The 15,523-nt window shown below is 43.6% G+C and overlaps 1 protein-coding gene across 1 annotated transcript; it reads right to left on the reverse strand.

The window, feature by feature from the left end:
- Window positions 1–216: 216 nt before the first annotated feature.
- Window positions 217–14,061, reverse strand: LOC141649815 (uncharacterized). Its single transcript, XM_074458490.1, has 5 exons — window positions 13,780–14,061; window positions 10,016–13,081; window positions 1,554–1,619; window positions 733–1,092; window positions 217–507 (listed from the first exon to the last, which is right to left on the reverse strand). The coding sequence occupies exons 1-5, from the start codon at window positions 14,059–14,061 to the stop codon at window positions 217–219; spliced, it is 4,065 nt and encodes a 1,354-aa protein (XP_074314591.1).
- Between the last annotated feature and the right edge of the window lie 1,462 nt (window positions 14,062–15,523).

A 15,523-nucleotide genomic window follows, 5' to 3' on the forward strand; every position in this document is an offset into this window, starting at 1 on the left:
AAGAAGAATACAGACGACGGCCGTCCCCATAGGGGTAAGCCTAAACACAACCTACCAAGGAAGTTTTTTACAAACAGGGAAAAGAAAAGCAAAAGATTACAAACATATCAATTGAAGCGCCAAAAGATGGCAGGGAGGAAAGGCTCAATAGTTGGCCCCCGAACAGCTAAGGCTATCCGAGATGCCGGGTGAGTCTGGAGACGACCGCCCGTCTCCCTATGCCTGTTGCTTCCCTCCATCAGAGGCAGCAGCATCTACGGTGGCCGGCTCAAGAGAAGGCTCGACATTTTCAGGCACCTTTTGCCTCTCAGCCTCCTTCTCGGCCTCCTTTGCACCATAGGCCGCCTTGGCCAACGCTATCTGAGCTGCTTTCGCAGCCTCCGCCTTCTCAGCAGCCGCTGCTTCCGCAGCTTCAGCTATCTCATCCAGGAGCTGGTCATATTTATCCCACGGGAAAGTGCCGTCGGGATCGAGCCTTCTGATAGCCTCCTTAGCCGCCTCCTCGGCCTGGTCCCGGAATTGAACGCACATTTTAGGGAGGAGATCATCTTGAAGCATGTCAACATCCTTCTCTTTTTGAGCAAGGATAGCCTGTGTGTTCCTGAGCACCTCCGCCTGTTTCTGGAACAGACCCTCCCACTCGTCCCTCTTGGCAACCACGGCGTCGTAGGCACCCTTATACCTCTCCAGCTCCTCCATCATCTTGGCCGTGGCGCCATCAGCCTCCTCAACTTTGGCCCTCTCGGCCTTCAGCAGCTTCTCAGCCTCCTCCGCACGCTTCTCGGCAACACGAAGATCCAGCTTAGCCTTCCCGGCTTCCCCTCTCGCAGCAGAGAGATCGAGCTTGAGCTTTGCAATCAGCGGCCCAGATTGGGCCGCGGCCTTTTCCTGCTCCATGATGAGGGAGGCGGCTAGACGGCTCCATTTCCCCAACCTCTTATATATTCTCTCACCCTCCGCCACAAGCTCGGTAGGAGTAGCCTTCTGGGGTGCGGAGTCAACGGTGACGTTCCTGTCACCCGCCTTCTCAATCGTCTTTTCAGTCGCTTCCCCGCTGCCGATTCGGTGAGAACGCCTACGCCGATGATGGATCTACAAAAATTTACACAGGCATCCATGTCACCGTGCATTGACACATCGTAAAGTCTCGTCATCGGAACGTCCAACGAACGGCTAAATCCGAACCACAAGTAAGATCCGTACCAGTTTGGACCCTCTTTCTTGGAGGGTGGTAGAGCGGTGCTTCCCCAAGATCGGTGGAAGCAGACGGTGGGTCTTTCCTCTTTTTCGGAGAAGGGACCTTAGCAACGGTCACCTCCTCCTCAGTAATGTTGATCACCTCCACATGATCCTTTTGGACCACCGGGGGCGAAGAGGGAGTTGGCGTTGAAACCGCCGCCGACTTGGACGCCGCCTTCTTCGATCTTTTCAAGCACGCCCCAAGAACCCGTGCATGGGGTCACACCGATCCAACCCCTTAGTCTGCTTTTCCATGATTTCGTTGGGGGATAGCCTGCGATCTTCGAATCGGCCGTAGGACGCAGATTGACAACCTTCCCGTCCTTGTCAAGCCCTAGCCTCTTCAAGTTCTTCTCGATGCAGATCCCGCCCAAACCGATCTGCAAGAAATCAAACGAGAGTTACATAAAGGAAGTAAAACAAGGCTCTGAAAAAGAAACATAACAAGCAAAAGTGGGCCTCACACCGACCCCACTCACCCCAACCGAGGGCCGGTATGAGGCCGACGCGGCATAGCGACTCATCCTGGATAATAACGAGTTGGGGGCAGCCATCCCTCCTTAGCATCAAACAAGTGCACGCCCGCTTCATCCATCCATGTAAGGGGGACAAACGAAGCGTCCATCTTAACCTTGCTACCCCGGGTGATGTGTTTCTCATACTCATCCCGGGTCTCACACCGTAAGTGAACGGGGCTCTGGAAAGACCGAGGCAATGGGTAGTCATCCGCACTGGACGTACACCCATCGCCCTTGCGTCTTTGCAAGAAGTGAGTTTGTTCACGAGAGACGTAGCCGGCTCCCGCACTGTCTGTTCGTACCACCCCACTTTGCCGGATTTTTGGCCGAAGACTATGGAGGCGGCGAAACAAGTTAAGCGATGGGACCTCCCCTAAAAAGAAAGATCCATACAAAGCCGACTATCGTCCTCATGGCCAACGGATGCAGTTGGGCCACGGCAACGTTCATAGCTTTGATAATGGCCATGACGTGCTCATTCAAAGGAAACCGGAGCCCATACTCCAGATGCCTAATATACACGCCAATATGACCCAGGGGAGGACAGCAGACCGCCCGACCCTCCTCGGGGATAACAATCTTATACCCCTCACCGAAGGAGAAATGATCTCCGAAAAGAGTCTCTCCGAATCGCTTGCGAATTTATTTGTAAATACACGGTCGAGGCCGTCGTGCGAGCCTCACCATGATCCGGATAGTCGTCCTTCCACCATCAACGGAGCCCCCTCATCATCGACATCATCCTCATCCTCCAACTCCTCCAGGAGGGGCAGACCAGCGGCGGGAGAGGGAGACCTAGGGCCCCCAAACCTCAACGGGACGGCTTCTAATATCTCCTCCTCGTCAAAGCGCGACTGGGAACCCCGGCGCAGTAAGTACTAGCCCCGACATCAACAGAGGACATGTTCGCAAATTACTAACGAAATAAAAGAAAATTTGTTTGATTACCTTGAAGAAATACACTCGCCGGATCGAAGACCGAAGATTGGAAGAAAGGAAAGCCCTTGAAGGTTTAGAGAGATGAAGATTTTGGGAGAAAATTTTGAAAATTTGAGGAAATGAAAGTAATGGCCAAAATCACGGAGTAACTACCCTATTTATAAGGAAAAGCCCATGAAGAAGGACCAATCGGACACGGCCATGAAGCGTCAACCAATCAGAAGCGGACACGTGTCGACATGCAACCGCGGAATGTCAATCGTTACAACGATTGAATGTCAATCAATGCTACGATTACCAAGCGTATTCAACACGCCCATTCACATCTCTTCGCCTGTTCATCTCCCTCAACAAATTCCTAGGCACTGCTCTCCTCCCGGCTACATGATCGACCAAGCCATGAAGCACGGCACGGGGGCAATCAAAAATAACCTTGCACTCTCGGCCCTGGTCTCGGCCACCGTCACATTATTTCCCACATCGGATACCCTTTACGCATCCATGTGGAGGGGGGATATATGGTACGGCCTAACAAAGAACCACGCCGATGCTTCAGAAGAAGCCGATACCAAAAATTTTGCAAAAATACTTGCGCAGAATATACGCTCAACATACATCGGAGCCCATACCACGGCATAGACTACGCTGGGGGCAAATTGATGGGGCATATTCTGCACCGATGACCAAGTCAACATATTGAGCAAGGTCAAGGGTATCCACAAAGCAAAGTCGGCGACTTAGACAGTCCAGCCGGTGAAGCCCATCGGCCGTCATCCCGGTCTCGGCCGGATTAACGTCGTCACCGGACACAAATCTGCGTACTCATATCCAAGACCCTCGCGAGCCCGCCACAGTCCATCGGCCGAGGGTATAACGGTCTTTTCACCTGATAGCCATTTGGCCACTTGGCCACTACGTGACAAAAGGTGAATGCCTATAAATACTCCTCAACCTTCATTGAGGAAAGCATCCAAAAATTGACCTAATAACCACTATTCATCTGGTAATATCTTCCTTATCTCTCTACAAAATACTCTTAGCCAAGTTATAACCACCTCTCTCTAAGTTCACTGACTTGAGCGTCGGAGTGAGTACGCTCGGCCAAAGCCGAGCCCTCAGTTTGTTCATCGTTTCAGTGAGACCGCAAGGAGGATTCAAGCAAGGACATCATTCTACTAGCTACGAGTGGTAACAAACATCCGCTCCGGAATTACACGAACATATATATATATATATATATATATATATATATATATATATATATATATATATATATATATATATATATATATATATATATATATATATATATATATATATATTAATTAAGTTTATCATGCATTCCTCTCTATCATCTTGCTTCTTCTTTGTTTTATTTTATTTAATTTGTTTTACTAGCTAATTAAGCGAATAATACTTAGAGAAATAACATAATGATCGATAAAAACACATACATGCAAATGAAATAATTAGAAAAAGAAAATAATAATGACGATGAAAGACGATGAAACCAACAGTGACGGCGAGATTTACCTGATAATTAGAGAAAGTAAGAGACGATAATGAAATCAACAGTGACGGCGAGATGATAAAGCGACGATGAGAAAGAGAGAAAGAGACGATGAGAAAGTGTGTGTTTTGTGTTTGTGTTTGTCTGTGTTTGTGTTTGTGTTTGTGTTTGTGTTTGTTTTTGTGTTAAGGTTTGTGTTTTGTGGCTGTAGCTGATCTGTGTTTGTGTGGTTTATAGTATGGAAAGTATTGACAACGGTTGTTAAACAAAAACCGTTGTCAAAACGTTTTAACAACGGTTGTAAAACCAAAACCGTTGTTAAAAAGTTTTAACAACGGGTTTCAAAAATAACCGTTGTGATTACTTTTCACTAACTTTGCGCCAATTTTGCGCCAAATTATTAACAACGGTTGTGCATGTTTGACCCGTTGTTAAAACTTATAACAACGGTTATATAACCATACCCGTTGTAATTAATTTTAGTAAAATTCGCGTCATACGTTCTACAACGTCTATGGTGATTTTCGTGAATAAGCGTTGTTAAAGGGGCGTTGTAGTTGCCTGGATTTGTAGTAGTGAGGAATCCAAACCAGAGGTGGGGAAAATGGGGGGATCACCTCTGAGTTGGAATCCAGACCGACGGTGACAGGACAAGGGAACGGAGGGACGAGAACATCAAAGAGGGACCCAACCTCAGACGGACAAAGGCCGAAAACGGCAACACCAAGACCAAGAACAACTCCATCATGATGCATACACGGAAACCGATGACGAGAAAGACGGAGAGTTGGGAAAATCAATCACCATGACCATGGAGAAGGCATAAAAAATTCAAATCTAATTGAATAAGTTAAAAATGGGGTAAAGATTAAAATTAAGGATTGAATGAGGGAACATCGCCGGAGATAGGCCAGGGCGACCCCATCTCCGGCGACGGAGCCGGCAGAGAAGGAATGGTGGGTGGGTGGAGAAGGTGGAGGTTACAAGAAGAGTGAAGAGTTTTGTGTTAGAGAGTTTTTTAGGGGAAATTTTAGAGATAGAGAGAGGAAGTGACAAAGTAGATGAGTACTTTCTTAGTTCATGGGATTTTGAGTAAACAAACAACCCACTAATCATACAAATCCCAGGAATTGTATTTATGCATTTTGCAAATGGCAACCAAACGACTCTTGGAATAAATGAAATTAGTTACTCTCTTTAGGCTGTTTTCCCTTTTTCTGTTTCATTATCCGTAGTGAAATTGGAAAGTCATTATATTCACGGTAACTTCAAGTTTGTTCTAAAAAAAGGAAAGGGGAAGAAAAAAGAAGTATAGAGGGATTATTACACTTGTAAATTGTGTTACATATGAAAATTATGAAATATATATATTTTAAAAAAAGTTGGATTAATTGTAACTATGTACTCACCCGAATTTATAAATAAATAAAATAATAATATAACAATAAATAGACATATTAATAAAAAGTTGAAGGCTGGTCGGAGGCTGTAGTATTACCTGGTCGAATTCAGTCATTAGTCAAAGTCATAAAGGTAACTGTTTTCACGACCCATTCTCGATGTCCCGTATCACAACCCAAACCAGCTCGGTCCCCACCACCGGCGTATCCCGGGTTCCTTGTGTGTTAAACAACCCGTATCCCAAGCCGGCCCCTAGCCCACTTGAGCCCGATTACATGTGATAAACAGGCCCAACCCTAGATTTCTAGGTATTGAATGTTGTTGCTAGTGCTAGTAGTCGTTGTAACTTGTAACTGAATGTATCACTAGCCGTCAACACCAAACCTAGAGATTTTTTTTTTCTTTTTTTTTTTTTACAACGATAAACCCGGAGAGTTTGATGAATCTATAAACTACCAAACAATTCCACCCATATTCATTTACATTTAGGTAAGTCATGAAAGTAGAGAGAATAACTTGAACTTTGATTCTATCAAGATAAACAAACATTTTAATTATTATAACTAAAAATTAATATTAACTTGAACAGCTTGAAAGTATCTTAAAAAGTTATAATAATTTTTACTAGGCCCTTCAATATTGGTCCATCATTTCATTAGAAAATATATAAAATAACAATGGGCCTGACCAAACCCGACCCATTAAGCTCGACAAGCGGGTTGTTCCTTGTTCTTCGCTTACCACCCCGACCATCACTAAACACGAGCAGATCACAGGCCTCCAACACCAAGCCCGACCCACCACAACCCAACCCAGTTGTCACTTCTCTAATTAAAAACAGATGAACCTTAAAAAGCTACTTGAGGTCGTATCTGTACTCAACGACTCAACTACATGAAAATTTGCATCTTGATAAGGCGATAACTAGTACTCTCTAAGTCTCTCTTAAGACGGATATATTTATTTTAAGTTAAAACAGGTTAAATAATCTACACTTACGTAAATAAACATTTCTTTTGTTAATATCAAAGCCTTTTATTTTCATCTTATCTATGTAAATGATATGCTACTTGACCCGTTTTAAATTTAAGACTCCCGTTTTAAATGAGATTTTGCGCATTGGTAATTCACCACCTCAGAAATTAGCACCACTTGAATCACAACGTCATATATAAAAATGGTGACGTAAGTATTGTTATTGTCATAGACGTCATTAGAGATGAAGATGCTTCTTTGGGCATGATAATTTCAACAACAGTAGTCTTGCTTGTGACGGGCTAATCCCGTCACAAGCTTGTGACCTCTCACAAAAAGGGAGAGGGGACAAGGTGGCGCACCCCCCCGTGTGCTTCCCACTCACCTCTCAATGGGTATTTTGTGAGAGGAAACGGTATCCGTCACAAGCTTGTGACGGATATCTCCCGTCTTCAATGAGATTTTGTGTTTCAACAATGAGGGGCATACCTTGATTGTGCTTCCATTGTCTAATCCATTTTGTATTCACACCGAGGTCCTGTTTTTTTGGACTTAAAGTCACTTAATTTCGATTCGATTCGAGATCCTATAAGTTCGATTCGATCCTATAAGTTCGATTCGATTCGAGATCCTATAAGTTCGATTCGATTCGAGATCCAATAAGTTCGATTCGAGATCCTATAAGTTCGATTCAATTCGATCCTATAAGTTGATTGAAAAATTCGAGATCCTATAAATTTAGTTGAGAAAAGCTATATACGGAGTATTATTTTTAAAGATCGATACAAAAATATTTGACATTAATTATTCGATACATACATTATTATTTTAAAAAAAAATCACTCCTCTCATTAATAATTTCAGCGTCACAATAGATTTGGGCATGTTTGATAAAAAGCGGAATAAGGCCATGTATTAGGTACGAAACAACATAGTTAAAAACATTTGGCGAGGCAATGGATCCGTTGTTGAGAGTGATAATGAAGATGAAAATGATGAGGATTATGATAATATGGAAATAAATGGTTAGAAAAAAAGATACAGTATGTGATTTATTTGTTATCGTAATGTAATCGTAGTATAATGTATGAACAAACTAATGCATATAAAGCGGAAAAATGTTATTATTTTACCTTGTATTTTAGATTATAATTTTTTTTTTTATCAATGTTCTCTCTTGGCAAGTAATAATAATAATAATAATAATAATAATTAAGTTAAGTTCGGCTCCTATAAGTTCAGTTTAGAAAAGTTCAGATCTTATAAGTTCGATTCGATTCGAGATCCTATAAGTTCGATTCGATTCGAGATCCTATAAGTTCGATTCGAGATCCTATAAGTTCGATTCGATTCGAGATCCTATAAGTTCGATTAGTTCGAGATCCTATAAGTTCGATTCGAGATCCTATAAGTTCGATTCGATTGATTCAATTCGAGATCCTATAAGTTCGATTCGATTCAGATCGATTCGTTTGATCAAAAAAAGAGCCTTAATTGCACTACTAGTACTTCACCAATCACCATTATGCATTTCCATTAGCATATCCCACCCATTTCCCTTCGTCAAAAATTCTGATGGGTAACGTGAAGTACATGTTTGTGACGAAAGTTAAAAATAATGTTAGAAAAAAAAGGTGATTGTAAAATGTCACAACTCGTAAGTATATTTTTTTTTTTTGAAATACTTGTAAAAGGGTTTTATACCATATCATTCAAATCCTTCTCCGTTAACTTACTCCACAATGTCATTAGATACATCATTTGACCATGCACGTCGCCCTAAAGACCACAGATAGTAATGAGCAATCTATGTTATCGTATGTCTCAACTAATAAAAATATTACTACTACACATTATATTATTTCCTCCAATATACTTGATTCTTTACGTTTGATTAAAGGATAATTGAATAAATTGGAAGAAGTATGATAAAATATTCGTAGAATTTGGATGAAACTTCTCATTAGTCTAGATTTATGAATAACATTCCATAATATACCCATTGTATTTGAAAGAATTTTTAGTCTTCATTATCTATATATATTTTTGTTTGTCCACTAATTCACTATGCACTGTATTTATACATCTATGGCGTAAATCCACCAAAAAAATGCGTTTGAAAAAGTTCCAAAAGTTCCCTATATTTTTTTGATTGAGTTGAATTTATTCTTAGGATAGGATTCTTTAGTGGATTGAATGATGTCAGAATGCAAAAAAGTGTAGTAATAATAAAAAGGTTTCTTTTTATAGTAACTTATGAGAGATTATTTGAATGACCTAAAATTTAAAGCGATTTTGGAACTTTGGTCGAACTCGATAACAAAAGTACAACAATACTTCCTCTATTCCATAGAATTGTTTACGTTTGCTTTTTGGGCACTATATAAGGATAATCTTCGATATAACTTATAATGTATAACATAAAGGATAGTCATGTGAGATTTTGTTTAAATTGTTTGACCGGGTGATTTATGAATATCAAACTTTTATAATTTTTATGTAACTAAAGATATAAGCAAAAGAAAACATGCATTGATATATGTATATAAAGCAAATGTAAATTATTCTATGGAACGGAGGAAGTATAAGATAACATAAAAGTTATTGAATGTGAATACATTTTTGTAAGTTTTTAAATACGAATAATACTTTCAAGTATATAAATATAAATACTCCGTATATATTTGTGATTTACTAGTCTTGTTTTTTTTTTTTTTTGGAAGGAAATTTACTCGTCTTGTTGGGAAACAATTAAAAATCTAAGGCACTAAAGTAAAAAATGTTTAAAGTCAAAATTTTGAAATAAAATAAAGTTAGAATATCTATGCGCCGAATCGAAATCATACACGGTATAGAATGAGGGGTTGTCATCACACTGGAATTCCTCTCCATTCCTTGTATCGATTACCATTTCCTCTCACAAATCATTACTATATTACATATTTCAATCTCATTTATTTACCTTTTTATTTCCAAATAAATCTACAATCATTCAATCTAGCTAACTCAGATTTAATCCGGACTGCATGATAAGTAATGGACCTCCATTTCTTTTTGAGAAATGGAGAGGATTCATACTCGTGGAATAAGGGTTCACAATAATCCCTCCGTCCCGGTTATTTATTTGTCTATTCCATTTTAGGCCGTCTTAACTAATTGTTTACCTTTCTATATTAAAAATGTCTTTGATATGCAGTTTGATCCTTTACATACACTCAATTTGCTCCACTTATCATATAATAATTACCCCTACTTTTTCTTTTCATTCTCTTTGTGCCAAACTCAAAGGTAAACAAATGATCAGATGAAGAGAATATTTACACTATTACGGAGTATTTTTTTTGGAAGAAAGGAAGTGCATAAATTAAACCAAGAGTTCAAGAGTACAAGAAAATCAAGGGGGGGGGGGGGGGAGCGGTTCGATAGCCACTACAAAGTCACTAGTACAAAGTCGAAGAACGAAAGGTGGAGCAACGTCCCAATTAATACAACCATTACTAGAACTACTATCAACTACACCGGCTTTGGCAAGAGCATCCGCAACAGCATTAGCAGATCTTTTCTCAAAGACAATCTTCAAACGGGGGGAGCTATCCAAGAGATCCCTACACTCAAGAATAACATTAGCAAATTGACCACAAGGCTGAGCCTTACTCAAAATAGAAGTAACCGCATTAAGGCAATCCGAGGCAATGATAAAACGATCCATAGACGCAAGGCCGGCCCTAAGACCCTCCCTAATGGCTAAGACCTCCCCAACGAAGGGGGAAGGGGCAAGAAGCCGCCTAGACCAACCCCGGACCCAGGATCCTATGTCGTTCCTAACCACACACCCAATACAAGCTAAGGAATCAAGGGGGGAGAAAGCCGCATCAACGTTGATTTTGAACCAACAAAGCAGAGGAAGGGCCCAACTACAAGGGTAGTAAGAGGCAGAGGTAGACCCGGGTGAGGAGGGTGGAAGGCTAGGAGACGAGGCAAAGGTCCAAGACTGGGCAAGATTGCTCGTGGCATCTCGAAACAAATGGGGCGGTCTGGGGGGGGGGGTGGCATTGAAGGTAAAGTCACACCTTTGGGCCCAAAGCCGCCACAGAACAAAAGAGAAGAGGGTAACCCAAGACGGGTTACGAGAAGTGCAATTAGCATGGATCCAGGGTTGGAGGTCGAGGGAGAAGAAAGATTGATCGACATTAAGGAGAGCCCAAACAGAGGTAGCAGTACTACAGTCACGAAGAATGTGAATAGAGGATTCCTCAAGGGAAGGACTGGGACACAGGAGGCAAGTCGGGGAGGGGAGGATAGTTCTTTTAAAGAGGGTCTTATTATGCGGTAACTTATCCCACCACACAAGCCAAAGAAAGAACTTGATTTTTGGGAGGGTAGGAAGGTCCCAAATCCAGTCAAGGGTAGGAGTGAGAGAGGGTGGGTGATTACTCAAGTTGATGAGGGAGGAGTAAGCAGAGCCAATCGAGAATTTATCTTTGGGGGCGAGGCTAGTGGTAAGAAGGTCGGGCTTGCAGGCGGAAGGGAGGGGGATGACAAGGATAGTGTTTAAAAAGTCGGTAGGAAGGACAAAGTCCAGGTTATCAAGAGCCCAGGTGCCATTGGAGATGATAGTCTTAAGTTTAGTTTTGGAAGAAGTAGCGGAGAGGGGGCCATGGATAATTTTACGGAGGGGGCCAAGGGAGGACCAATAATCAGTCCAGAGACAAATAGAGTCGCCATCACCAATAGACCAGATGGTATGGTCCCGGAGGAGGGGGAAGCCCAAGCCCACATTTTTCCATATGTGAGAGCCCTTAAGAAAGGAGTAGGAAGAATGGGTTGGGTACTTGCTATGGATAGCAGTGGAGGCCAGAGAATTCTTGTTGAGAAGGAGGTTCCAGCTGAGTTTAATAGAGTAGGCGTCATTAAGAGGGCGAGCGGCCTTGATACCTAGGCCCCCATGGGACAAGGGCAGGGTCACAAGGTCCCAGTTAGAGAGGTGGAGCTTCTTGGAAGAGGATCCCGACCAGAGGAAGGATTTAGTAATCTTGTCAATATCACCAAGAATGGAAGAGGGGAGGCGAATGCATTGCATGGAGTGAGAGGGAATGGCACTAATAGTGGAATTAATGAGGCAAAGCCTCCCAGCCTTGGATAAAAAGTTGGCTTTCCAGCTAGAAAGTTTGGATTGAATCGCATCGACAATGTGTCGAAGGTCAACCTTCTTGGGTTTGGTCCCTTTGAGAGGGAATCCCAGGTAGGTGCTAAGATTAGAAGTGGCTTTAATGCCAAGAGCAGTTTCAAACATATTAATGTGGGCAGGTGAGGTGTGCTTTGAAAAGAGAAGTTTGCTTTTGGAGAAGTTAATCTTTTGTCCTGAGGAAGAGCAGAAGGTATGGAGGGTGTCTTGGACGGCACACAAATTTTTTTCCGAGGCCCGTCCGAAGAGGAGAATATCATCAGCAAAGAGGAGGTGGGAGAAGGAAGCTCCACCTTTACCCAGGGGGAAGGGAGACCAGTCAAAGTCGTCACGGGATTGATGTATGAGAGTTGAGAGTGCTTCCATGCACAAGATGAAGAGATAAGGGGAGAGTGGGTCCCCTTGCCTAATGCCTCTAGAGGGAAGGAAGCTCGGAAGGAGAGTTCCATTAAGAGCCACCTGAGTGGAGGAGGAAGAAATACAGTGCATGATAAGAGAGATAGTGTCATTATCAATCTTAGCATTGAACAGACAAAGACGGATGAAGTCCCATTCAAGACGGTCGAAAGCTTTTTCAAGGTCGAGTTTGAGGGCAAACCAACCAAGTTTGCATTTAGAGGTGTGCATAGAGTGGAGAATTTCAGAGGCAATGATGAAGTTAGTGTCGGTACCTCGGTCTGGGATTGAACTACCTTGGTTGGGAGAGATGATTTTGTGCATGAAAGGCTTGAGGCGGTTGACAATGATTTTTGTGATGATTTTGTAGGAGGTATTGCAGAGGCTGATGGGCCGAAAGTTCCTAATTGTTTGGGGGGAGGGGATTTTTGGGATGAGTGAGATGGCGGTTTTATTGATACACTCAGGAACGCATTTTAACAGGAAGATGCGCTGGATGAAAGGGATGAGATCGATTTTAACGATGTGCCAGCAATTCTTGTAAAAGCCAGCGTGGAAACCATCAGGCCCAGGGGCTTTTTTGGAACCCAAGCTGAATAGGGCGAGGCGGATTTCATCTTCAGAAGGGATTGTATGAGAGGTGATGGGCGAGGGGGAGATGTGAGTAGCCCGGTTGGTGGAGGTCTTATCCGTGGTGTAGAGAGTGTTAAAGAAGTCCGTAATGTGGACAGCAAGATCGTCGTTTCCAGAGATGGTGTGGCCGACCTCATCGACTAAAGAAATGATACGGTTAAAACTGCGCCGGAGGGTGACCGACTTTTGGAAGAAGGCAGTGTTCCTATCACCGTCAATGAGCCAGTTAACACGGGCCCTATCCTGCCAGTAAAGGTTTTCAGAGTCAAGGACCCGATTAAGGTCCTGGGAGAGAGAGTCATGAAGTTGGTTGAGGTAATCAGAATTGGGAGCGTGACATAGGTCGCGCTGGACCCCACGGATACGGGCATTGAGGGCATTTTTATTCTTTTGGATGCTTCCAAAGACATTATTAGCCCAGGTCGTAAGGGTAAGACTGAGAGAGAGGAGCTTATTGGGAACCTCACCACAAGAAGAAGACCAAGAGGCCTCAACCGTGGGGAGAAACTAGGGTTAGACACCCAAAAGGATTCGAATTTGAATGCTCTAGACAGAGCACGTTTAGGAAGGGTGGGACGCAGGAGGATTGGACAGTGGTCAGAGGAAAGAAGGGTAAGGTGGACACTGTGAGAATTAGGGTAATGGTCAAGCCAAGTCTGATTGACCCACACACGGTCAAGTCTCTCAAGGATGGGGTTGTGACGCCTTTTATTAGTCCAGGTGAAATTAGGGCCGGAAAAACCTAGGTCAATAAGGTTACAAGAGTCCATGGTCGTTTTATACAAATTGACTCGGTTCCACTTAACACTATTACCCCCAAACTTTTCGCAAGAGTCAACCTCATTGAAATCGCCAATGCAAATCCAAGGGTGGGAGAGGTTCTAGGAGAGGGCGGTCAAGGCGGACCACAAATTAATACGTTGTTTAAACTTGGGACTAGCATACACAGCAGATAAAAGAAAAACAAAGTTATCATGAGTTACCTGAGCCACCACATTGATCATCTGAGAACCTTTATCCACCAAAGAAATGGCGACATCCCTAGCGTTCCAGAGAATAATGATTCCGCCAGTGAAGCCGACGGGATCCAAAATTTCCCACGAGTCAAAGGGAAGCTTGCGCACAATGGTCACAGAGTTGGGAGAGTTAGTACGGGTTTCGGAAAGGATAACAATGTTCGGTTTGTGGGCATTGATGAGGTACGAGAGATGGGTGGTAAAGGACGGTTTGGCAATTCCACGACAATTCCAAAACAGGATGTTCATATTGGCAGGGAGGGGGTAGGAAACTGTTGCATCATTCAGAAGGATTAGATTTGTTTCGCCCTCCCCCGCGGCGGGGTTTCTGGTAAGAGAAGCGTTGGGTACGACGGCTTCCGAGCCTTGCAGTGAGAGGAGCACTTCTCGTTGGTCCCAGGCCAGAGCTGCCCAGCAAAGCCAGATTGTCAGATTTTTTAGTGGGACCGACGTCCTGAAGGCCTGAATGGTGTTGGAGTGACTGACCACCACTAATTGCCTCTCCACAGAGGTCAACAACAAGACCGTCCTCAATCGAGGCAATATGGGAGTGGGGTCCACAAGGAATTCCAACGATGGTGGGAGCACTGGAGCAAGAGACGGGTGGCTCGGGAATTGGACGTACCAGAGAAGAAAGCAACGGAGGACAGGTGGCAGGGCTTTCAGATCCGCTAGGTCGGGGAGGTGAGCAGGTGCTATGAAGCGGGACGGGAGTCGGGTGGTTAGCAGGCTCAGGTTGAGGCAGTGGGGAGGAGGGGAGTAAGGATTGGCGAGGATGGCTCTGAGAGTTAAAGCGTGTGCTTGCAGAGAGACGAGGCGAGGTTCGAGAATGAAGGTTGTTTGGTTGATGGGGACCTCTGGATTGGTGAGAGGCGGGGGTTGTGAGGAGGCCCTTAGAGGAGCCTCGGGGTGGAGGAGGAGTACGGTTAGGGGAGTGGGAAAGGTTTGGTCGTTGTGGTCGGGGTGGAAGAGGAGTTGGGGTGGGCGGTAAGAGGAGGGGATTATGCATCGAAGGAGTAGGTGGTTGGTTATCGTCATGGTTAGTCTTATTGTTAGGGGGGTTGTTTTCTTTTTTGTTTGCTTTTTGAATAAGGGGTAGGAGGGATTTTATATTAAAGGTAGGCAGAGGAAAGTGAGGTTGGTAAAGATTACGGGGAAGGGGGTCAAAAAGAAGCTTGAAATTGACAGAAGAGAGAGGGCAGGGTAGAGAAATTTTTGTGGTCAGGGGGATGGGGTCAGTGTTAGGAGGGGTGGAAGCTAGGAAAGGGGGGAGTGTGGTTTTTGGAGTAAAAAGGGGGAATTTGCATTTCTCCTTAAAGGGAATGATGGACCAATTCAGATTCTGAAAAGTAACTGTTGGAGCATGTGACTGATTGTATTTAACAGATTCAGAAGTATCCACAGGGCAATGCATAGTACTTTGTGCAGACGGAGCAGTGACATTGACCATACACGACCCACTGCATCTACTCTGACATTTAAAACAGAAGACTTGTTTATCGGCTAACCTGACCTCTTGACGAAAGGACCCAATCCAGACACTGCAAGGTGGCGGTTTTGACTGGTCCAGATGAACCGAGATCCGAGCAAATGTAACAACCCGGATTATAAAACAAAGGAAAAACTTATATAAAATGAATATCAGAGTACGATACTGATAAAAGGGGTCAAGGTGGCGGAAACACCTGACCAACCCGGTTCGCTACTAATC

The sequence above is a fragment of the Silene latifolia genome, chromosome 3 (assembly GCF_048544455.1).
Source record: "Silene latifolia isolate original U9 population chromosome 3, ASM4854445v1, whole genome shotgun sequence".
NCBI classification, from domain to species: Eukaryota; Viridiplantae; Streptophyta; class Magnoliopsida; order Caryophyllales; family Caryophyllaceae; genus Silene; species Silene latifolia.

What these genes read in the sequence shown, in the direction of transcription:
- LOC141649815 (XM_074458490.1), bottom strand. Translation starts at nt 14,061, where the DNA reads ATGAACATCCTGTTTTGGAATTGTCGTGGAATTGCCAAACCGTCCTTT. An exon ending in GACTTTGTACTAGTGACTTT is followed by an intron (nt 1,620 to 10,015) that starts GTAGTGGCTATC and finishes GATTTCTTGCAG; the next exon opens with ATCGGTTTGGGCGGGATCTG. An exon ending in GGCTTGACAAGGACGGGAAG is followed by an intron (nt 1,093 to 1,553) that starts GTTGTCAATCTG and finishes AAATTTTTGTAG; the next exon opens with ATCCATCATCGGCGTAGGCG.